At 39.4% G+C, this 25,526-nt stretch overlaps 1 protein-coding gene and 1 long non-coding RNA gene across 3 annotated transcripts in view; one reads left to right on the plus strand and one right to left on the minus strand.

Moving 5' to 3' along the window:
• Window positions 1-25,526, plus strand: part of LOC141437106 (otoferlin-like) — a 50,251-nt gene that overhangs the window by 21,589 nt on the left and 3,136 nt on the right. For both annotated transcript variants that reach the window (XM_074100331.1, XM_074100336.1), the window contains 18 exons: window positions 3,581-3,712; window positions 4,156-4,299; window positions 5,288-5,433; window positions 9,499-9,646; window positions 10,485-10,686; window positions 11,017-11,285; window positions 11,477-11,518; window positions 12,349-12,483; window positions 13,882-13,961; window positions 14,572-14,760; window positions 15,568-15,738; window positions 15,937-16,082; window positions 18,096-18,250; window positions 18,557-18,726; window positions 20,053-20,173; window positions 21,776-21,881; window positions 22,488-22,657; window positions 24,310-24,410. In XM_074100331.1, the coding sequence (XP_073956432.1) occupies window positions 3,581-3,712; window positions 4,156-4,299; window positions 5,288-5,433; window positions 9,499-9,646; window positions 10,485-10,686; window positions 11,017-11,285; window positions 11,477-11,518; window positions 12,349-12,483; window positions 13,882-13,961; window positions 14,572-14,760; window positions 15,568-15,738; window positions 15,937-16,082; window positions 18,096-18,250; window positions 18,557-18,726; window positions 20,053-20,173; window positions 21,776-21,881; window positions 22,488-22,657; window positions 24,310-24,410 (2,627 nt within the window). The remainder of the gene's footprint in view (window positions 1-3,580; window positions 3,713-4,155; window positions 4,300-5,287; window positions 5,434-9,498; window positions 9,647-10,484; window positions 10,687-11,016; window positions 11,286-11,476; window positions 11,519-12,348; window positions 12,484-13,881; window positions 13,962-14,571; window positions 14,761-15,567; window positions 15,739-15,936; window positions 16,083-18,095; window positions 18,251-18,556; window positions 18,727-20,052; window positions 20,174-21,775; window positions 21,882-22,487; window positions 22,658-24,309; window positions 24,411-25,526) is intronic.
• LOC141437127 (uncharacterized) lies at window positions 20,085-23,585 on the minus strand. The gene is made up of 3 exons (XR_012452366.1): window positions 23,390-23,585; window positions 21,772-21,912; window positions 20,085-20,162 (listed from the first exon to the last, which is right to left on the minus strand). It is a non-coding gene; the product is annotated as an uncharacterized lncRNA (long non-coding RNA).

The raw sequence follows: 25,526 nt of genomic DNA on the forward strand, positions 1-25,526 counted from the left end.
GTCTTGGGTGTTTAATATGTATTTAAGTATGTATCTATGTATATAAGTATGTTTTTCTGTTGCCTAGTACCCATAACACAAGCTTTTCTTAGCTTACTTTAGGACTAGGTCAATTGGTGTGAATTGACCCGTGATATTTACGTGCAGAACGATCGGTATCCGGGACCAAGACAAGTTGTTTTCAAAGGGAACCGTAGGTTGTCGTAAGTGCAGAAAGATCGGTGTCCGGGGCCAAACAAAGTTGTTCTCAAAGAGAGAAGTGTACGTCGTCGTAAGTGCAGAACGATCGGCGTCCGGTTTAACCAAAGGTACAATTCATTCAGAGAAGGTCATCGGAATCCGGTATACTTAAACACAGCCAGGGTATTTTACTTGATTCAGCTCAATACAATATTCGTCGCAAAATAAACAAGAATGACAATTTACAGTAATGACAGTGTGCCGGCACTGTCAGCGCCAGATGTCAGATTGCCGATCCAAATCAAACTCCGTAGTATAATCCACGCGTAAATTGTGAAGACTTCTAACCACACAGAATAAAGTACGACTTGGACCGGTCACGCAATTTACACCAATGTCAAATGAAGGTCATTGCTTATTTGTTAAATAATAAATTAATTACATTATATTAAAATTAAATAACTACAGCAAACTAGTTAAAAAGCATTTATCTCGAAATGGTTTTCGATTTACTATACATTGCAAAAAAATAGACATCCCCAATTGATGGATCGTGTTAGATTCTCAAAAATCTAGTCTCATGTGATTTTTGGCTTTGAAGTTGGAGACTGTCGAGTATGATATTAAAAAAATTGTCTTCTATTTGTTATTTGTTTGTTTCTATGTTTGTTTTATGGCGTTAAATAAATGTATTTTCTTTCTTGCTTTCTATATTGTGCTCAAGTTGGTAACTACATACAGTGCTCTTGTGACATTCTTCGATAATCATGGATTACATGCGAGTGTTACACCTATCTCTTTGAATTGATATTCAAAGACTACTATCTAGACTAAATCACTCCGTGTTTTATTCTACTATTTTAGACTTGTATTGAAATGCAATCTTGATTGCGGTTATCTCTCGAGAACCTGGTGAAGGTTGCGGTAATTCTTTATATTGTATAAGTACATAAATGGTAATTCTGGAAAGCTGAAGGACGGAATAAGGCCGTAATACTGTATATATAATCTACCCTGATGTGTGAAATATAGTAACTAAACAGATTATTTGGTGATTATGGTGGTTTGGTGATGTCCGATGGGGTCAAAAAGTTCTCGAATGGCGTGCGCGGACGAGCTGTCGGTAGGCCTCCAACAAGATGGAGCGACGACCTGGTTAAGATCGCGGGATCGCGGTGGATCCGAAAAGCACAAGACCGGTCTGAGTGGAGAGCCTTGGGGGAAGCCTATGTCCAGCAGTGGACGTCTTTCGGCTGACATGATGATGAGATTATTTGGTTGTTAACTTTCATGGAAATGCTTCACAAGGTAAGGAAGATAGAGTAGGAAGCTTTTGCACTTAGGTAATTAGGTATCATCATCGTCGTCATCAAGTGGTTTATTATGAAATTGTTATTTATTGGAATGAAACTTTATTTTATATCGGTACATTTAAATAATTTAGGGCGTGTTTTCCCTCATAGAATTCAGAATTTCTGTCTGATTCTTCAAGCCTGGTACAAACTGCTGTGTCCGTAATCAAGAGACAATGCTTTAATGCTTTAGGGAGGACCACTGGCGAGCTAGCACGGACTAAATTTTTTTAATTGTCGTTTCGTGACGTGGGTGTGCCAGAGTTTTGAACTTCCAGATGCAGAAATAGGGAATATTACGCAAAGCTTCGTGCAGGGGGCGACACTAGCGCAAACAGTCATGACAACGCCAGTTCTTTTATATTTTGTCGCCATGACGGATGATGACCAAAGAGAGAAATCATGATATAGTAATATAGTAACAAAATCACATGATATTTACTTACATCGATAGTAACGATAGAGCTAGGTATATTGCCAAAGACATATTATGGTATTATGGCATCCTACGAAAAACTGTTTACGGTTTGTCCTAATGCTGCACTCTGATGGCAGAAAATTGCAGTAATATTCCCTCTTCGTGCTAGCTGCTCGATGATGACTAGAATGCGTTCAAGCGTGTTGCTACGGAATGCAAGTCAAATACTATAAAGGTATTCGAAAGCAAGTATGAGGCAGTTGTCTCACCGCCGGCGAGGAAACGATTGGCTATCGACTATTTTCTCGCCCAAGAAACGAACAAAAGATATAAGATCCTGTGTGAGTAAAAGAGACATATATATAAATAGTTGATCGCTGGCGGTTCACACTGCCGGCGAGAACTCGCTCTTACATCTTTTGTCGCTGCGACAAGAGCTATAAAACTCGCTGGGCTATAAAACTAGCTCAGCGATACTCGCTCAGCGCTGTTAGCTTGGCGGCCGCCCGGCTCGAGCGAGTGGAGCGAGTAATCGCCCGTCGTGCTCTAACACTCGCTTTTCACTGCTCGCCCACTCGTTTCTAGTTACTCGCTCTGCTCGCTTGTCGCTCATCGTCGGCGGTGGGACAAGTGCCTTACGCTTCCGTTACATAGCGATTACGCTTGAATAATTCCAAGTAGGTACAGTCGAACCATTTGATTCCTGACCCACCGTAGAACGTTCTCACAGTAAGCGTCATAATTAATTCTCTTGACAAGCAATGCGATCTCACTATGACTTCTTATATGAAAAAGTTCCACAGTGGGTCACGATCCAGTTGGTTTGATAGTTAATTAGTTAAATTCTTTGTTGGATCCGAAGCAATTCATTTTGGAGTATTTGATAGTAATTTCCTAATTTTACTTCTAATTGGTAATTAGTATGAATAATAAGAATATATACACCTACATGTAGGCTTCTAGGGAAATTACATGCTGACTTCAAATCAAATCGGATCTCATGTTTTGAACGGTAAGCACTTAATTTCAATCAACTGCTGGGAATTCGTTTTTGTATACTTACACAAAATACTTATTCAATTGACGATTAACTGCTTGACGACGACCGGAGTCCTTCAGTGCTCGCCCAACACGCGTATGAGGAAAATCCCTGCTTGACGTTCCCGTCAAGTTGCGATTTGGAAACTTATCTTATGATTCTTTTTTGTGCAGGACTGTACAGCCATAAGGCGGCTTTGTCCTCTCTCTGGTATGGCTAAGATTGTTCGATACTAGGTTCGCATACGTTTGTCGTATCTATTAGTTTTTGGATCAAAATTTACTGCATCATACTGAAATTTAGGTATAATAGATCCTCTCCATTTTGTGATTTGCGAAAACAATATCTGTGGAAGAAATATTCAGGCACCAAAGTTTGTATGGAAGACGACGCACCTTAAATGGGAAAGAAAAAGAAAACTGATCTTTTGTTTCGAGGTCTGAACGATATTAGCAAACTTGTTCGCAATATTAGCAAAGCAAAGTCGAGTTCATAAACTTATGAGCAAAATTTTGATCAAAAATATTATCTGAACACGACTCTACAACAATAGAGTCACAAGATTTTTTAAAGATATGTTCTCCATTACAGATTCAGCAGAAGACGGTGAATCCTGTATGGAACGAGGTGATCAGGATCAGTCGGAACGCCTATACCTCACCGGAACGGCTGACCGAGTACCCACCAGAGGTTTTGGTTGAAGTCTATGATGGTGATACCACAGTGAGTTATGCCATCAATCAATCATTTATTCGCTGTAAAAATGGTATTTAATGGGTGTACAATAAGTAGCTGACAAAGCTTTAGATTTAATGGCTGCTGATGGGGACCATCGCGAGTGCTGCCTTCTGGCCGAAAGACGTCGTGTTCCGGCGGTTCCGGGGCACCATGCCGCAGTTGAATGCGACGTCGGGGACGGTGACTCAACGGGGTCACGCCGTTTTGTCGCCAAATTAGTTTAAAAGTAGTTTTAAATATTATTGATTATAAATTTAATATGTATGTTAGTCTGTAAGGTATTTATTGTATGGGCCAAGTTGCTCAAAATAAATGAACTTATTATTGTTATTATAAACAGAGTTAGCCATTTTGTTTACCGGTACCACACGCCTTACAGTCTTGTACCGCCAAATACCTCTTCTTTTGTAGTCGTATTGCTATTTTAGGATAAAAAGGAGCTCATAGGTCGTCTGCAAGTAGAACCGGTGGTAGACGACAGGCGGGACTTCGCGCCTCAATTGGAATGGCAAGACCTCCTGAAGGGAGACGAGCCTACTGGCCGGATTCTAATCTCTGCGCAACTCATGCAAGTAAGCCTTTTAATCACCAACGAGCTAGATGGATGACCTGTGACGTTCGCGTGCGCATTCACCATCTCTTTCGGCCCTCGTCCTATACCATGTGACAGAGCGAAGTGGTGAAAACGATTGAGATTCCAAATGCGTAAGACAATAAGGCTTCTGGATAAAGCCGCAGGTTCACAGTGGATGCAGGCCGCTTCCAAGCGAAGCAACTGGGGAGGTCTATGGGCGTACGCTAGATGGCGCGGGTGCAATGAGCGGGCGCACGCCTGCGGGCGCGGGTCAGATACAATCCGTCGCATGCGACACGCGCTGTTAGCGCTGCTCATAAGTATTATTTTTCAATAGGAGTCCACCCGTTCCGCGCAAACCGCGTCAGCTAGGGTCGGCCCTGTGGGAGAGGCCTAGGGTTGGGTCCTGAAGGCCTTACTTGCATTTAGCCTTGGCATTAAAAACTGCTCAGTAGTACACTGTGCCAATGCCATGCCATGATTACAAAATTGTCTAAGTTTCAGGAAGACTTAACTACTTAGCAAAACTTCTAGGTCGTGAAATGCACAAGTAGGCAGAATGACTCAATTGTGTAAGGTCTTGATGTATTAAATAGATTTACAAGACCAGGCCAGACCATTTACCTACTACTAAAACATTATGAAATTAAGTAGTTTTACAGCCAAGTTATTCCGTCTACTATGGCTTAGTGAGGGCGATTTACAGACCAAGACATTTTGTTTCCTTGGACAATAATACAACTAAGCTAAGAGGCTCTGCTCATCAAGGCTAAATGCGAGTAAGGCCTGAGGCCCACAGTAAATGTCTTACGGGTAATGATGATGATATTGATGATGAACAAAATTTTATTTATACATTTTATGGCCTGGTGCCTTACAATATCGAAAGGAAAATTACTGAAGATCGAAAGCCTCGATAAAGACAAAAACCTCTAACCTCCATCAGCAATGACAGTCGACGTCTAAAGTTTTCCAATACATTGTAGATGCCAGAGAAACTCCTTAAGACGACGTACTACAGCCCCACCCAGGAGTCTTTCTACGCGCCCGGGGTCAAGGAACAAGTAGATGTTGTATCTGAAGAACCGGAGCCCTTGCCCAGTAGCCTGATACCTACTCCATGCACATACAAGTAAGTTTAATCAGCCATGTCGCGTCAAATTTGCCTTAAATCGCTTAGGTACCATCAGCCAAATGTGTGGTCTACCACCCTAAAGTTGATAATCGTTTGCATCTCATAAAACAATAATGCCAATAGACGTGTCTGTCAAATTGAAAGTTCCACTTTAGCCACATTATTAATTTGACTGGGAAAAAAAGGAGGTTCTCAATACGTCTGTATGTTTTTTTTGTGTATGTTTGTTACGCGATAACTACGCAAATTGTGGGTCGAATTTCAAAATTCTTTTTTTGTTCTAAAGGACATACTCCCGAGGTGGTCCCATTGACACCAAGTCAGGATCTGATGATGGAATCTTAGGGAACCCTCGAATTTTCAAAGCACACCTATAGCGATTTTGGCATTTTTAACACCAAGTCAAGTATTTACATTCAGAAAGTATAATTTGATGAACTGAACCTGACAAAGAAGACCGTAGGTACCGGTTCTCTGTTACAAAATAATACCTATGCCGTGTTTGAGCTTAATGGAATAATTGTGAGATGCACTTTGGCTACAAATAACTCTCATCATCTTGCTCGCTACAAAGTTGTTTGAATACTAGGGTTGTATATAAATGTTGCGCCCGCTTCCATATAATATTAGCGGAGTTGAAACGGAGATTTATTAACATTGACATACGTAATAATTGTCGCTCACTCATCTGTTTAACGGAGAAAAAAAATCCGGGCATGTGCGAGTCGGACTCGCGCAACGAGGGTTCCGTACACATTTATAGGTATGTAAACGGGAATTTCCCGCTTTTTCCGAGTGATTTAATACATCCAGTGTAAGCAAAGCAAGCTCCTAAGCAAAACGTACGCAGTGTGGGGTCAGATTATATTGGTCTTTTATATTTACAGACACACATAAAAAATCAAGATTTTCAGACTTTTCTAGTCGATTGTATTATAATAGCTACCTTCACACCAAATTTCAAGTTTCTAGGACCACTTGAAGTATAACCCGCGCCAAATTTCTAGCTCGTTTGGAACACGAGGCGATTGGCGTCGCAGTATTGCATTTTCGGTATCTGCGGGACGTAAGCGGGTAGGGACGGGAGAGCACCCCCCCGCGCCCCGCAAGCTCCTGCGCTGCACCGCGCTCGCCTTGTTTATGCGTGCATCTATCTGTGTGCGCCGGGTGCTTCTACGCAACACACGTTTGGTTCAGCAGTGGAAAGTACAGTCGCCGCGAGTTATTTTATTTGTTCGCGTCGCGATTTTAGATTTTTGTTATTGTACATAGTTACGTTACTGTTTTAAGTAGTTGATTTTTGTTATTGCTTTGGGAGTGCCTACCTACTGCTTTGTTTTTGAAAGACTGTTAAAATGCCGAGACATAATACCGTTTTACCGTTTTTCTTTATTAATTTATTTATTATTATGTCTTCAGCTTTCCTGATTTTCACTCATAGTCAAAATACCACGCACAGGACTTATCACGCTAACACACGTGACCACGGCCACTGTAATGTTGCCGAAACGTCGAGGTAAATATTACTCGTGTGTAGCGTGATAAGTCCTGTGCGTGGTATTTTGACTAATTTATTTATTGTTCTTGTTAATCACGGATTAAAGTTTTCTTCCGTGTTATTAATTTATCCTGCTTAATTTATAGGTTTAAAAATATGATAAGTACAGTCAGCGTCATATAGTACGTAGCAGTCAAGATCACCAAATACTTGGAAACATACAAATAGTCATTAACATCGACCCAATCAAGGCGATCAAATTGCTCAGGACATCCATCGCGTACAAATAAATCGGAGCACGCACATCACCACTGGTAGCGTAGCAGCCATAATATCCAAAAGTATGGGACACACTAGAAAACTGAGCTTTATATAAAAGGTTTAAGGTTTAATCTCGAGTTGAGTGCGAATTAACACGTCAGACTCGACTTTTTGTTTTTGATAATCACCGAAAAGAGTACCAACTTGTCAGTGATCGTTCCGGCTCTTTCAGTTGGAGCCTGACGGCTTGTTTTACATTTTTATTTACATTGTCAGAATTCCGGATTAACGGATTTCCTTTTAATATGGCTTGAATTGGCCAGTATAATTACATTATAAAAGAGTTTTTATTTAATTAAAAAGGTAATGACATGTGCATTTTGCACCAAGAGACTGAAAATGGAACACCGTTCACATTATATTAAAGAGGACTAGCTAACTGGATCATTGGACCTTACACGGTATGTAATAAAGTCAAGTTTCCTGCGGTGTCCCATACTTTTGGATACTTTGGCTGCTACGGTATAATGTCGGCTTGAATGTTATAAAGTATTTGGCGACGTGCGTGCTCCACTATATTTGTACACGATGGATGTCTCGAACAATTTGACCGCTTTGACCGATTCACTGGTAATGACTATTTTGTATGCTTCCGAGTATTAGGTGATCTTGACTGCTACGTACTATATGACGCTGACTGTACCTAAGCCTATTGAAACATGATAGTTACTTACTTATTATAAGTGACAAGTTGTCAATCACTAATGAAAAATAATTAATACACTTAAATTATTATTATATACAGTAACATACATCCAAACATACAAATCTTCCCATTTATAATATTAGTAGGATTATATTAAAATGCTACTGACTGTACACCTGCGCGCTGCAAAGTCAGAGAGAGCTAAAGTTTGGCGCGGGCTATACCCTAATAGGTTTTCAGTGCACCGCAATTTGTATGGAATCACGTTGTTAAATTACTGTAACTTTTGATTGCTTTTAAAAGTTTGATTTTTTTAAGGCTTCACGGGACCGCAAATGTGAATATTCGATATCAATTTTAGCTTGATTTCTCTACGCGGTCCTAAGAAAAAGGGTCTTGACAGACGGACGGATGGACAACAAAGTGATCTTATAAGGGTTCCGTTTTCCGTTTTTCCTTTCGAGCTACGGAACCCTAAAAATCATAATAAATTTAAAATGAAAGAGATAAATCGCGAGTGGGTTCCCTAAAAAATTCCTTGCCGAAGTATGAAAACAAAGAAAAACACCGACAACCATCATTTAAAATTATTTTTAACTTCTCATGCTTGATATTTTTTTATTTTTTAAATTGATAGACCAGTTATTTGGCGGATGGTACATACACGCTGTCAGGCTTAGTAAGTATAGGCAAATTATAAATGCGAAAGTGTGTGTGTTTGTGTGTGTGTATGTTTGTATGTTTGTCCGTCTTTCACATCGAAACGGAGCGACGGCTCGACGTGGTTTTTGGCATAGAGATAGTTTATGGGCCAGAGGGTGACATAGGCTACTTTTTATCCAGGAAAAATGCACAGTTCCCAAGAGAGCACGCGATAACCGAATTCCACGCGGGCGAAATGGCGAAAGCTACCGGAAAAAAAGGATGTCTTAGATTAAGACAATTTTTTTATTTGTTTATTTATTTATTACCCTTGGTCAAGACAGTAATATTTCGTATAGGTATAGCCGGAGGCCATATTGTATTGGATGAAGACAAATATTGACTTGGGTTAAAAGTATTATCTTACTTAAAGAAAAAAATAATTACTTGGATTTAATAGTTATTTGTGTCACAAGGGAGCAAAATAGTGTATTTACGGCAAGGGCGTAAATTGAATCCCGAATGTAGCGAAGGATTCTAAAGTAGAATCCTGAGCGTAATGAGGGATTCAAGTGTTAACGCCCAAGATGAAAATAATTTTGCTCCCGAGTGGCTCATATAACTTTTCACACCGAGCATTAAGAAACTTGAAAAAAAAAACTGAATATTATTAAAAAACAACTGGCATAGAAAATGGCGTGGCTTTACAATTATCATCTTCAAAAAATGGCATTTACAATAAAACACTTAGAAAACTTTGCTCCCTCTCGCGCCAGGGAGGAAAAGTTACTTTTCTGAAGGAGAGGTGTGAAAACAATATTCCTGAGACTGAATATTCTTGGTCAAATAATTCCTTTTTCTCCCCCTTGTAGTTATACCTATTATAATAACAGCTTTCAACCCAGAAAACTGCCCAAATTGAAATATTTATTTACTTTCCCTTCTTTTCAACAAGGGTGGACGTCTACTGGTGGGGTCTTAGGAACGTCAGCATCACGCACAAGCCGTGTGTGGTCCTTGAGATGGAAGACGTGACCATCAAGTCAAGCATAATCACGGACGCTAAAACAAACTGCAATTTTCCCAATGGAAAAACTTCACAGGTTTATTTTTATTTACTAGTCTTTGCCGATGACCGTTGAGGCCGAAAATTTCTCGAATGGAGACTGGATCGGCAAGCTACCGGTGTAGTAGGACGTCCACCAACGAGATGGACGGATGACCTGGTTAAAGCCGCAGGTTCACGGTTGATGCAGGCCGCTTCCAACCGAAGCAACTGAAGATCTATGGGGGAGGCCTATGTCCAACATTGGACGTCCTATGGCTGGTTACCGGGCGTTTTAATAAAATAGTGTACCCTTTCTTTATTTTTTATTTTGGAAAAAATATGGGTTTTCCTACTTAGAATCAAGAGCGCAATCGATTCCGATCCTTCAAAAAAATGACATCATTTTTTTATAAAAAATAATTGAGTCAGTTTTGTCACGCCCATACTGATTGTATGAAAAAAACGTCGCAAAACTGTAATTTTTTAGGGACATTTTTTAAACTATCGGAATCGATAGTGCTTTTGATTCTGAGTAGGAAAAACCGTTTTTTTTTTCGAAATAAAAAAGGGTGCACTTTTTTAAAAACAAAGCCTACTTAACTAACTAACTTGCAACATTCTTAATAAGTGTGTATGTTAATTTTAAGCTAAGATTCGTCTTACTACAAGGTTTAGACACTAAAGATTTTGTCTCGAAACTTAATCACCTATTTAAATACTGTTTAAATTGCTGCCAAAACTTCTTAGTATCAGAACCGACCTGTAACATACGGCACGTTATATGATATGACTATGGAAACGAATTTGTTCATAATCGTACAAACCTTCATCCGCTTTTAGTGCCGTACCGTAGATATGACATATGTACTATTGCACACTTTGGTCCTTTCTAGATTTTCGAAGCTAATCTGGGCGAGTCCAACTGTTCCCCCCTCAGCGTCAGGCTTTACGATAGCAGCACTTTTGGAAGAACCCTGTTCCTGGGTCTGAACGTTGTGAAGAAGCCGCATAAGTACATGGTTGGTTGGATACCTAAGAACGAGAGGGAAGAGTCGCTTTACTCCTCGTCGATAATGTCTGCGGCATTTGTTCAAGGTTCGTCATTAGACCAGATGTAAAATCATCTTAAAAAAAACCGGCCTAGAGCGTGTCGGACTCGCAAAAAATAGGGTTCCGTAGCCATTACGAAAAAAATAAGTAATATTTGTCTAAGGATTTCGTATTTTATACGGAATCTTCCAAGTTTAGGTATATTTTATACCTTAGGCTGCTATTTACTCTTAAACTACTAATAATTCTGAAGCAAACTTAGGCGTTATAGTTTTTCTTAAAAGTTTGATATAATTTCTACCATCCTGAGTTTTTCAATTTTTTCCATCCACCGGTTTTGATTTCATGAAAAAGATTCTGGTTTTTGTTCAACAGTAAATCGGATGGTGTTCGTAAAAAGATCGCTTCGGTCGAATACTGAGGAATCCGAGGACGCTTTGAGTCACGTTTCCAGCAAAAAGAGTTTCCAGCCCATGAAAGCAAAGGTATCGATCTGGCGAAGAATATTGTGCAACAAGGAGGCTGATGAGGAAGAATACACGCTGCTCCCGATCTTCTCCAAGGAGAAGAGCCAGATTAAAGTGGTAAAGCCGGCTCCAGTGGTGGAGAAGGATTGGTGGATGAGATATTCTGCGTCACTGGCGGTAGGTAATCCTCGCGCTGACCGACACGATCATATTCAGCATCTATTTCTACTACATCTATTACACCGTTAGAAAGAGATGGTGAATACAAAGGAAATTGTACGCAATGAAATATAATAGGGACAGAGGAAAATTTAATTAATAGGTACTATGAAAGGAGTATACATTTGACAATGATTTATTTTTTATAGGATAACTACGACGATGATAAAAACATCAGCGATCGCATTGCTGTAAGTTGCTTTTGATTTTAAGCAGTTTTAGTTAGCTTGACTTCTCTATATTTAAACACTAGCTCAGGAGGCTTGTCTCAGTTTGTTTCTATAAAATAAAAAATTAGCTAGCTCTCTATCCCGTGGAAATGTGGAAAATCCCTACTTAGTGCACTTCTATGAGCCTCAAAGAACGTGTTTTGTCATATTTCAAGGATCTTGCTTTAATGGTTTAAAATAGGTACTTTGTTTGTATTTGTTCTTTAATAAGTATCTATATTTTAGATATCATCTTTTTTACTGTTTGACTGACTCATCGATAAGATTGGTTTTTGGGGTATTTTTGTATTTTTTATTTCAACTTAAAATTTTATTACTTTTACGGTCATCCCGTAAAACCCATATCGAAAATACAAACTGAAACATAGATGCACAGAAAAACCAAAGTTTCACAAAACAAAGTTCAAAGTAAAAAAAGGTCAAAGTTTCTCGATGAGGGCTACAGCATAGATGTCGCTAGTCTCGCTGCTTAAGTGACTAAATAAGAAATAAACAAGCTGAGATATTTGGTGCATAGGAGAAAATCGTGTCTGTACCCCTGTCCAGTGGTGGTGTAGCGGTATAGCACGTGGCACGAAATGCGGAGGACCTGGGTTCGATTCCCAGCGCTGGTCTATTTTTCCGGTTTTTCTGTGCATCTATGTTTCAGTTTGTATTTTCGTTATGACTCATCGATACTCAACTTTATCCTGAGAAAATGAAAAACTTTATTATTAGATGTAAAGAAGCGAAAGTAATGTAATTATGTAGTAAAATTGAAGGAAGATAGCTCTGAAACTTTCCTTCTTTAGATATATGACTCGGAGCTAGAATGCCAGCCGGAGTTCTCAAGATTCAAGGACTGGTGCAGCACACTGAAGATATACAACGGGAAGAAAACAGGCATACCTGAGAAGGACGAACAATTACACTGCGGCTACTTGAAGGTAGAATACACATAATAACTAGTAGGTACCTACATCCTATCCTACTGATATTGGGCCCGGAATTTTGCGTGCGGCTATTGACAGATTGTAGGGAGGGAGCACCGCTTTTATCGATGTTATCGACAAATCTATAGTTTTTTTTTTATTTATGTTTTAACTTTAATACATAATTGTAAATATATTTTTACAGGGATATTTGAAAATAATTCCGATCCGCATTTATAGCGATCCCTTCAAATAGCGAACCTACTGTGTTAAAAATAAAGTTGTGTTAAATACTTGTGATGTATAGATAATTATCATTGAATCATATTGTAAATCTGTTTAAAAAAATATGCCTCGTTGAGTTTCTTGCCGGATTCTTCTCAACAGGTGTTTTTCCGAACCGGTGGTAGATTTTTTCTTGACATTCATAAGTGCTTGTTATTGCCTAAATTGAATAAAGATATTTTGACTTTGACTTTGACTTGGAATTACTGATGAAAATCTTTACTTTGGCATTTACTACGCTTTGGTATATTAATTTACAAAGAGAGTACTATTTTTGTATGCATAATTTAGTTATTGTCCTGGTATTGCACCCGGGTTTCTAAGCTGTGAACCGCTTGACGCGAGACGTCACTCAATGCACTAAACCAGTGGTTCTTAACCAGTGGTCCGCGGACCACTGGTGGTCCCTGGAAGAACTCGAAGTGGTCCGCAAAGCCATCAACAACGAGTTGGCAAAACGACGCGACAGTCAAGTAGCGGTCGCAACCGTTCATTCATTTACAATTTTACTTTTACCGTATATTACCTTCAAACAGTTGGTGGTCCATGGCAAGACAGAGATTTTGTCAAATGGTCCCTCCTGACTAAAATGTTAAGAACCGCTAAACTAAACATTCGAGGCTGAATTCGTAATCGTTTTCCAGTGACTCTTGTTCGTTTTTTTTTTACCGTCGACATCGTTGTTATATTTTGATTGTAGTTAAGTTCATTGTTACGTTTTGCGTTGTTTTTCATTCATTTTTGTATGAAAGGATGGACTCCGGTCTGAGTACCTACTTCTCGGTCAAAAGACTACTTGTAAGTTGGCTCCCGTAAAAACGGCTTTTTTTATCGAAAATAGAAATAAAACATGGCGACAACAGAACTTTATATAATATTTCTAGCGGGCCCATACCTTGAAATCCCCTGAAATGTCACTTTGACAATGACGAAACTTTGTTTACATTTTTTCCGTTTGATTAAAAATCCGGGTTTAAGCTTAAACGGGCACTCAGGGCTTCACTAAGGGTCTGTTTCACCATCCATTGATTAGTATTAACTGACGGTTAAACGTAATGCCGTCTCTATTTGTTTTGTTCGAATAGACGGAGACAGCAAGTCAAGTCGTACACGTTGTATGTTCTGCAGGTCGGTATCGCGATATATAAATGGCCGCCACCAGGGAACACAGTTGCAGTCAGTCCCTGTGGTGTGGAATTGGATCGAGGGTACCTAAGGGCCTACGCTTGCTGACGCGGTTTGCATGGAGCGGGTGGACACCTGTTGAACAACAGTATGAGCAGCGCTAACAGCGCACGCCGCGTGCACAGGATTGTACCTGCGCTCGCGCCCGCCGGCGTGCGCCCGCGAAGTCCACCCGCGCCAGCTAGCGTAGGCCCTAAGTCATTTAGTTAGTGTTGACACCAATACATGAAAATAAGTTTTTGGTAAAAATTTAATTTTTAATATTAGCTTTTTTTGCTGACTGTACTTTTTATAGACTGTGCTTGTAATGTCACCCAAACTACATTTGCACACCAAATTTCAAGTCGATGCCATTAACCGTTGAAGAGTTCCGTCCTGCGGAGACGATCCTGGCCGGATTACCAGGATGTTACTACCAGATTAACGCATTGTCACGATTTACATAAGTATACCAAATTTAAAGTCAATCTAACTTGATCGAATTTCACTTGCAAGATTTGATCATAGACAGAAGACAGACTGACAGACAGACAACGGGACAGGTGCAACTAAATAAAAGCTTGTAAATAAAAGTTATACCTAGCGTCAAAAAACCCGCACTGTTTATTTTTCTCAGAACTATTTTTTTAACAGCTACTTCGACGATTATCCCGAGAATGAGCCTTCGAAGTACCTCGTGCGCGTTTACGTGGTCAAAGCCAACTTGCTAGCCAAGGATTTGACAGAGAAATCTCACCCCTATGTCACAGTGCAGTGCGGTAGAAAGTTGCTTGGAGACCGGAACAGCCACGCGACGAAGACTGTCAATCCTGTATTTGGGAAGTGAGAATCTGACGCTATTAATGTCTAACGTGATTTCTAACCTTTTGTTGGAATTACCCCCTAAAACGTAACTAGGTAGTACAGATATCCATACTTAATGTTATACATGCGAAAGTGTTGTATGTTTGTCCGTCTTTCTCGTCGAAATGGAGCGACTGACCGACGTGATTCTTGGCTAGAGATAGTTTATGGGCCAGAGAGTGACATAGGCTACTTTTTGACCCGGAGAAATGCACAGTTCCCGAGGGATCAGCGCGCGATAAACGAATTCCACGCGAGCGAAGCCGCGGGCAAAAGCTAGTAGTGAATAATGCTTTCCCATCGTGAATGTTAAATGACATATTATTATGTTTGTATAAAATAATTAGGCTACTTTATTAAACATTAGTGGTTTTGGTGTGTTTAACACCTTACCAAAAAGATAGTCGTTTATAGCAAAGAAGAAGGTTTACTTATCATGACAAAAGGTATTCAGTATTAACTTAAAACCTCAAAGCTAAATTTTGCACATATAGCTGAATAATTTAAGGTTGACATGGGGTCAGTCAAGAATACTAAGCAAAATTTTGCGAAGAAGCGAAGCGAATGTATCTATTCTTTACAACTTTGTTTTTAACGGATACACGCTGTACGGAAGGAAGTTAAATTAAGCACCAAGTACCATAGAAAGAGAGAGAAGAAAACTAGGTAAATTAAGAAAACAAATCGGTTGCAATCTCTCTATCTATCGTATTCTTGGTCAGCTCCACGGCTGCTTTCTTCTTCGTTCATATTGAAAGCCTTTCATACGCTCTTTTTTATTCGTAGAATGTATGAGCTACGTGCCTCCCTGCCGGAGGACTATCTCCTCAAAGTGTCACTCCTCAACTGCGATACCTGTGAACCTGACGACCTGATCGGAACAACCTGCATCGACTTGGAAGACAGAGTGTATACGAAGCACAGGGCGTCCGTCGGATTGGCCACTGAATATAACCTGTAAGTTAACAGGTCTGCTCTCCCTCCTACGTCGCTGGGCACGACTGGACTTATTTGCCGATTATGCAGTCGTAGCTGTGGCTTCCAAAGCTTACAAGTAATGAGCGTAAAAGCAGTGAAGATATGCGTTAGTCGCACTCCAGTAATAATCCCATTTATAACTAATTTGGGCAGCAACTAACAGCATCTTCCAACCAGGGTAGGAGCATTGCGATGGCGAGACTATCAGAAGCCGTCGATCATTCTCGAAGACCTCTGTTTAAAGAACCATCTGCCACCGCCCATGTTTCCTGACGCCTCATCAGTCATGGTCAACGGCGTGGAGTATAAGGACTGTGACAATGGTACGTTATTCCTCGAAGCGGCTCTAAAACTAAGCATGTTATATAGGTAGTACTTACGAAGGTTTGTTTATTGTATTTTTCATTTATGATGAGTTCTGTGACTCTTCAAAATTTTCCGAATTACGCATACTATATTTGCAAAATATATTTTTATTTATTTTTATTTTGAAGCAAAATTTGCAGGTGGTAGGACCTTGTGCAAGGTCCGCCCGTATTGCTACCACCATCTTGCTCGCTTATCCTGCCGTGAAGCAGCAGTGCTTGCACTGTTGTGTTTCGGCGTGGAGAGTAAGACAGCCGGTGCAATTACTGGCGCTTGAGGTATCCCATCTTAGGCCTCTAGGTTGGCAACGCATCTGCAATACCCTTGTGTTGCAGATGTTTATTTATGGGCGGTGGTGATCTCTTACTATCAGGAGTCCCACTTGCTACTTTGCCATCCAGTTGAATCAAAAAAATAAATAAAAGTAAGTAATCAAAAAAATTTAAAACTGTACTTTTTAAAAATATATAGCAATATCAGTGTCCATTAAATATACTCCATCGAATACGATAGAAAAATATATGTTTTTTTACATGACGCTATGTGTAAAACGTAACAGAGTAGTGACGTGACACAACATAATCGGTAATTGCTGAGGTTCATTATTATTGTTGTTGAATTTTGTTACTGTTTCTCGTTAAGTTTGTTGTTATTTTTTTGCAAAATGCCGAAACGGTCTAAAAAGACTGTTTTCACTTCTCATGCTCAAAAAGTAGGTCAATATAGCCTTACGAGGCGGGAGTAAAGTGAGTACTTTAGCCCTTAGGGGGTAAAAGTTTTTTTTTATTTACTTTGAGTGACTTAGATAAACTTAAACAGCCAGTACTTGCTTAGTTTTTGGCATAATAAGATTGTGTGTTGAGTTGACCATTTACATGACGAAAATGTTACGTTCTTTGTCTACGTGGTCTTAGTTTCTATGCTTTTTCCGCATAGAAGGTGGCGCCATTCTATTTATTCCAGTTTGTGTATTGACCATTTCGCCGATGCGATTTTGTTATATATCTGGGTCTGATTGGAAAAAAATACTTACCGCCTAAACTTTGAAATTGTTGTAGAGCGTAAATCAAAAACGATTAAAATAAATTGATTATTCTCACAATGTCGTCAAGTGATAGTGAAAATTATGATTTTGAGCAAAGAGCATGCCGCCGAAATCTAGAAAGATTTATTTAAAAACCTATGAAAGTTTTATAGACTGAAGGAATAAGAAAAGCATTAATTCTTTCCCAGAAATGACTATTTTTTTCTCGCATTCCAAGTGAAAAATAGAGTTTTCACCTCGAGAATAAAAGTCAATATAAACACTCGGATAAATAGATACCCTCGTTAAAGCTCGGGTGGCTAACCACCTCGGGTATATATAGGCTTATTTTAGTCCCTCGATAAAAAAATACTATTTGAACTGCCAGAGTCGGGATTTTGTAATGCGTTTGAGGGATTATTTCGAGCGAGAACGAGAAAACGGTGGGCGGAAAACTGGCAAAATATTATTTTTTTTAAATATAATGCAACTGTTCCAAAAATACCACTAATAACTTTTAGAAAAATCGATAGTTCACTCGATAAATAGTACATCTCTAAAGTTTTTTATTTTTATTAATTAACTTGACTTTACCCCGGCTTCACACGCGTAAAATTGATGATTTTAAATTCCGGGATTTTTTTATACTCCCACCATTGTAGGTACGTTAGCGACGATCTTAAGAGGGTCGCTGGCGGCGGATGGATGCTAGGGGCTGAAGACAGAGTATTGTGGCGCGCCATGGAAGAGGCCTATGTCCAGCAGTGGACTGCTAGGCTGATGCTGTTGATGATGACGTTAGCGTATGCATTTGCTACTTTGCGCTGCAGCAGAGCGTCACCAGCACCAGCGCTGCCAATCCTGCTGCCTACTCAATGCACGCCATAGCTTGTACTTGGTTTTAGTCCTCATATTGAAATCCTTAAAAAAATGTTTGTACCCTCAGGAAAAAAATACGGAAGCACAGCAGAAAGGAAAGAAAATATATGTTTGAACCTCCTACATAAATGGCATACTCTGCCCATCTGTGGACACCGCTTGGTGCCGGAGCACGTGGAGACCAGGACACTCTTCCACCCTGAGAAGCCTGATGTAGAACAGGTAAGGATTAGAAAGTGGAGAAGACTAGCAACTCTGTGTTCTGTTTTCTTGATGAATCTCGTATAGTACCTAAACGTCAAATTGTTGTATACCGCTCAATCAGTTGATCGCTGTACTACTTTTAAAAAAGCTCGCACCTTAAAATCGTCAATTTTCTGGGAATTTTTTTTTTGATGTATTGTTTTGATTTGGGCTGATTTGCATGGCCATGTCGGTAGCCATAGTTCTTCTACACAATCTCATTTCTGATTCGGTCTCGTAGATAAATCCCGAGCATAGCCATAACTCGCTAATACATCATTTCAGGGTAAAATCCAGCTCTGGGTAGACATGTTCCCCCTGGAAAGTGGCCTGTTCATACCAGCCCCCGTGGACATCACTCCGCGACACGTGGAAGAGTTCGAACTAAGGGTCATCGTCTGGGATGTCAGGGATGTAAAGCTTAGAGACGATAGGGCTGACATTTACGTAAAAGCGTAAGAATTCCACCTCCTTCAGGTTTTTTTTTAAGATTTCTTGGTACCAGGCACTCCAAATACCTATACCGGGTGTGGCCTGTAATACGAGGAAAAAATTGAAACGTAGATCGCCTTCGTCAAACTGAACAACTTTAGTTCAGCGACTTTAAAAATAATGGAGTCTTTGAATTTTCCTTTTTTCATACAAATTAAATACTGCTATCAATGTACGCCATCCTAGAACCCAACTGACGTCGCCTGTCATTGTCACCCTAAAAACACCAAACATTTTGCTTTACATTGCTTCTTCGAATAAACTTCAAAGTGTAATAAAAATAAAAATAAAAACTAATTATTTTTAAAAGTCGCTGAACTATTGTTGTTCAGATTGAGGAGTATGATCTATGTTTTAATTATTTGCTCATATTACAGGCCACACCCGGTATACCAGTCCATGTAGTACATTAAAAGATAGAAAAATTTACAGACTATTAAAAGGTTAATTTAGTTCAAAAGTGCTATTCCTCTCTGTGGATATATAGAAGAATAAGAAAAAAATAGTTGTTGTCATTATGTAGTCAAAGATGGTGTCGGGTTAGAATTACAGCTCTCCATGGAGAAATGCATTTGTTCCTTTGATGTCTTAAGATGTGACATAGGATATAGGTTAAGGTATACCGTAGGCGACAGGCTAGCAACCTGTCACGATTGTACCTTTTTTTTGTCAAACTTTAAACTTAAAAGTGGCTCCGAAGCGGTAACGTTTCGTGTGCTCTGTCTACCCCATTTGGGAATACAGGCGTGATGTTTGTGTGTGTCAATTTCAGTTTATTATTTGTATATTATTTATTATTCGAAGATATTTATATACTTTTGTACCTTGTCGCTGTAACTTCATGTTTGAACTTTTAAAGTAGTCAGAAGGCATACTGTGACAAGGTACTAAAGTGTAAAGATATCTTTGACCTCGATACACTCAAGGTTTGCCAGCGGGCTATGCAGCGCAGTATCCTAGGTGTTCGAAGAGCCGATAGAATAAGGAACACTGAACTGCGCTCAAAAACCCGAATTGGTGATGTGGGGACAAAAACCGCCAAACTCAAGTGGGACTGGGCAGGACATGTCTGCCGGATGCATCCGGATCGTTGGGCCAAAATCACCACTGATTAGGTTCCAAGCGACGGGCACCGGAGCAGAGATATTCTAGCCGGACTGGCAACATTTTGCCGAAGCCAGAGGCGAGTGGAAGGAGAAAGGGGAGGCCTTTGCCCAGCAGTGGGACACTATATAGGCAATTTAAAAATATATACTTGTTGCATTTCGTTTACATATTTTGTATTGTAGGTGGATAGGACCGAGCGACGAAGCACAAGACACTGACATCCACTTCGAAAGCATGGGCGGCGAAGGCAGTTTCAACTGGAGAATGATTTTCCATTTCCATTATCAGCACGCTGAAAGAAAGGTGAACTCTTCCTGATTAAATTGGTAGATTTCTGGCTACAATAGTACATTGTGTCTTAAGGGCGGTAAATAAGGAATTACGAACGAGAGTCTATTAGAAGTGTGAAGCCCGTGTGACATACAATGTTTTTCATCACATTTGCGAGTAAAATTGTATATTTGTAAAAGAAAAACTAATATTTTTTCAAAAATTGCCGATACCGCTAACTGCGCTCTTGGTAGCACCAAGCATGTGCATGGCGTGCGTGTGCAGCGCGCGCACGGAGCAGCAGCACACCATGCAGTAACAAACTCATTTACCGACCTTGGGCTTCATGACATGAAAATGAGTACGGGCAATGACTCATTTACCGACCACGGGTTTCATGAGAAGCACATTAAGGTCGAGGGTTTTATTTGGGGGTTTGCAACCGAGGTAGCCTGCATGTTACGACACTGTTTACGAGCAAGTGTGATGAAAAAATTATTGTATTTAGTCCGTAAGGTTCGATCATCAGAAAATATCGCACACGTACTCGTACATATTGATGTAACAAAGGTAACTTTCCAGAATTGCGGAATTTTTCATGTGGGAAGCCTACGGTAACTTCTTGAAATTTCATATGGGGAGATTATAATAACATCACACGAGTTTTTGAATACGTACAGTCGAGTTCATAAACTTGTGAGCAAAATTTTGATCAAAAATATCTGAACACGACTCTTTTGTTAACGGCGTAGGTGTTCAGATATTTTTGATGAAATTTTTGCTCACAAGTTTATGAACTCAACTGCATGCAACAAGCGTGCATAAATATCTGATACGACTCTATTTCTAGGATTGTTTTTTTGGAATCTTTTTGTATTTTTTATTTCAATTCCAAATTTTTACTTTTACGGTCATCCCGTAAAACCTAAATTGAAAATACAAACTGAAATAAGATGCACAGAAAAACAGAAAAATAAGAACATCACTGAATCGAACCCAGGTCCTCGGTAATCCGTACCGCGTGCTATACCGCTACACCACTGATGGTCAACGGTACCGACACGAATTTCCCCTATGCACCTCATATCTTAGCTTGTTTGTTTCTTACTTAGTCACTTAAGCAGTGACGCTAGCGACATCTATGCCGTAGCCCTCATCGAGAAACTTCTATTTCTAGGGCCGCGCCGGAAGGACGTGTCAGATATTTTTGCACGCTCCTCTGTGACACATATTAATGCTGGTGACTGTACAGTCGAGTGCAAAAATAAGGACTTATCTACCCTTCAAAAATTATGTACAGTCAAGGGCAAAGATATTGACACGGCCAAAGTCGCAAAAATATGTAAACATGGCCTTAATGTTAAGTGCATAAAGTCTTGTAAGTATAATATTTTTGTAACTTTGGCAGTATCGATATCTTTGCCCTTGACTGTACCACGGAGTCTTTTATTCTGACGTAACATATTTTAAGTGCTTCAAATAGATACATATTTTTGCACTTTTATTTTCACAAATTAGTTGCATGCTCGTAGAAGTGGTAACTGTAAGATCTCGGGTGAGTAGCGTAATTGTTTACAGTTCATTCTACCAGCACTTGGCAGATTTGACAATGAATTTAAACTTTCCTTTACCCAGTTAGTGCTCCAAGAGAAAGGTCCGTTCACGGAGGTGGAGGAGCATTTCCCCCCCATCCTCATAGTGCAGGTGCAGGACAGTGCAGCGTCACCCGATGAGTTCCTTGGTATGTTTGTCTTACTAGCCTTTACATGTATCTGGCCGTAAGGTTCATCAGTTGAAAGAAACAAAATATTTTTTCAAATTGGTTCGCATGTCACGTAATGGTCCCAAATTAGCAAATTCCGGTAGGTAGTTTGCTAATTTGGGACCATTTTGGGACATGCGCATCTTGTGGACGGCGCTGATCTCCTTTTGGGACCATCTGAACATAATATGGACACTAAAAAGAAGAACTTTAATCCGACACTCACGCACTCATCCACGTACAGTCGAGTTCATAAACTTGTGAGCAAAAATTTAATCAAAAATATCTGAACACGACTCTATTGTTAACGGAGTAGCAGCGTGTTCAGATATTTTTGATAAATTTTTTGCTCACAAAGATTATAAACTCGACTGTACCGTACGCAAAAAAAATAGTGGGAGTTTTATTTATGCCTTCTTTATTTCTAGACATTATTGTTCAGTCCACCTTTTGCCTTATGTATTTTCAGGGTGTCAAGCTATCTCCATACTAAGCTTCATCATGATCGCTTCAATACTTGAGGGGTGAAAGCGTACCAAACACACTCACTATCGCATTTATAAAGGATAATTCGGATTGTTCAAGGTACATTGATGCTCGACCTAACGTCGATGCCCCGCGGCGCCAAAATAGCGCGGCATTGTACGCCTGCCATATTAGAGAGGCGCAAAATCAACCTCTTCGTGGTACGGACCGTACGGGCCTGGTGGCCTTTGAAGACGCTCGACAGATCAACGGGGAATTACCATCCTGATGTAAGTAATGTACCTTTTGTTTCTAGATTTTTTAACTAGTTGTTGCCGACAACTTGGTTTAGTCTATATCCCACGGTAACTTTATAAATTTCACGAGATATATAACCAGAGAGAGGAGTTTTCATGGCATTCTTTGACTTCTCACTTATCGACTTCTGATATACATACATATATCGATACACACACACAATGTACAAAGAATGATAACAATTTATAACGAAAATACAAACTAAGACATGGATGCACAGAAAAACCAGAAAAAGAGACCAGCACTGGGAATCGAACCCAGGTCCTCAGCAATCCGTGCTGCGTGTATAACCCGTAGGGGCTACACCACTGCTGGACAGTAATCTAGACACGATTTTTTCCTATGCATACATATCTCAGGTTGCTTATTTTTACTATGCTACTTAAGCAGCAGCACTAGCGACATCTATGTTCAGTCGACAGACGTCACACTCTTTCAGAACTAACCACTCACCCAGACAAGAGATGTCGCTACTAAGCAATCAAATTATTGTTCGTTTTTTGGAGGAAAGAGTGTGACATCTGTCGACGGAACATAGATGTCGCTAGTGCTGCTGCTTAAGTAGCATAGTAAAAATAAGCAACCTGAGATATATAAAAGTAAGATAGAAGGCACCTGTAACAATGCATACGAAAAGAGACTTAATATAAAAAGTAACAAATTTGGACGTTGTAAATAAGTAAAAACGGTTATATAAGACTTACAAATGTGCCTTCAAGATCCCTTTGAGAGTTAAGTAAAACAGGATTCAAGTGGAAGATGAAACTGGTTATAAAAAGTACTGATTCACTGAACTGTGAGAACTATGTAAGTATAAGCACGAATGGATATTTTAACGTCAAAGTTTTATGATATTGTGAGACTTAAGCACGTCTTGATAGAATGGCTCCTGAGCTAAGAATGAATTTTGACGTAAAAGCAAAGTGCTGAATAGGAGAGTACAGTGGATATTCGAAAATTGAAATTTTTAATTGAATTTTTAAACGAACCGAAACATAACTGAGGAAGTGGTTGAAAATCAACAAGGCTTGATAAGCCTTGTTACGCAGATAGACACACAGACACACATAACGGTCAAACTTATAACACCCCTCTTTTTGCATCGGGGGTTAAAAAAGTAGCCTGATTTAATAAGCCATCACCATCGTCCTCATTAATTCATACTGTAAGAGATGTACTTTTGTCGATGGTGAAATTTCCACTGATCCTTTCCTTCTGCCAGTCTTTTAATTTGTATGTCATGAGATGATAATATGATAATATATTATAACCGCGACGATCATCATCATTATCCCGATCTATACTTCGTTTTTTAGCATTAGAAAAAGGGTAAAAAATCTTTACGTGTCTTTTTATAGAAAAACGTAAAAAAAAATAGTAACTATTACTTATGATACCAAAAGCATGTAAATGACCATAGGTCCTTGCTAATTGTTACATATTTGCTGTGACTTATTTTTCAAAAGTGTTTTTCAATAAAAGGACACGTCATGAGCGCTTACCTTCTTTCTAATGCTAAAGAAAACGAAGTTCACAACGTTCCACTGCAAGCACATGCCTCCTCTCGAAATGAGAGGGCTTAGTAATGTAATCCTAATAATAATAAACCCTTTCTTTTTCTTAGGGTATGATAGACTTGGAGTTAACTTTATTGCCCAAGGAGAAAGCTGTTCTGATGCCTGTTGGAGTTGGCAGAGAAGCACCAACACCCTTACCGGATCCCAAGTGAACTTTTTATTGCTTATTTACTTAGTTTTTATAAATATTTTACGCGTCTTTTTGATTAGCTTCTCGTTAATTGAAGCATAATCATATATTTTATAAGATTTTATTTCGATTGTAATGTATGTACCTTATATTTTGTGGTGGAGAAAATAAATACCTTTATCTTTATTTTTTTATTTCTCCATCGCAGTGGTGCGCCTTGAGAGTTTCCTTTTGTCCCACCAGTAGCTTAGAGTGGGGAGTGGGGTCTAGAAAAGATATGGAGGGAACGGAAGAAATAGATTGTCATGGTTAATGGTTGTGGTTATAGTTAACCTGAATTTTATTGGTATGACACGGATCTCGGAATAGAAAAATCATAAGCAAATGGCAAGGCATTATATCATGGATGATAAAAATAATAATTTCGTAGTCGAATTCAAATTTGATACTTCGAGTAGCATCCGGTATTTTTGTAGCCGTGTTGAATCTAAACGCTTTCTTATAGAATTCGTTTTAGTGACATCTATCGGGTGTTGGTTAAATTTACTAAAGAGCTGTCAATTATTTTTGCGCTATTCCACGCTAGGTTGCAGCACATTGTGCGCAATGTTCATTTGTATACCTATTAAGTAGACTGAACGATGTGTGGTAAAATTCTAAAAATATAACTTTGTATGTCTACGGAGAGAGAATGTGGGATTTAAAAAGGAGTGGATGAGGATTGTGATGTTAAAATAAAACTTGAAAATGACCTTTAATTTTTACGGCGATTGTTTTAGAGATGTTTATGGTTTTATTTACTCGTTGTTGGACACGTTTTAACATATAATAGGCTAAATATGAAAGCTTTTATTAGTGAATACTCTCTAGCTATAAAGCTATAAATCAAATAGCATCAATGACGGGAGCAGACAACAACACGTGTTCCTTCTGCCAAAATAATTATAGTCCCCATTATATTCATCGGAGCTGTTCTCAAAAATATTCTGAACACGTATTGGTAATCGCGCTTAGGTGCACGTTCAGATGATGTTTTTGGGCTACCAGTGGGGTGGTTTTCGCTGAATAACTCTGAGACACTACTCTCGTGAGGGTTAGGAACAGCTTTAGATGCAATTACTGATGTGCCAAGGG

Source organism: Choristoneura fumiferana, chromosome Z, assembly GCF_025370935.1.
Source record: "Choristoneura fumiferana chromosome Z, NRCan_CFum_1, whole genome shotgun sequence".
Taxonomy (NCBI): domain Eukaryota; kingdom Metazoa; phylum Arthropoda; class Insecta; order Lepidoptera; family Tortricidae; genus Choristoneura; species Choristoneura fumiferana.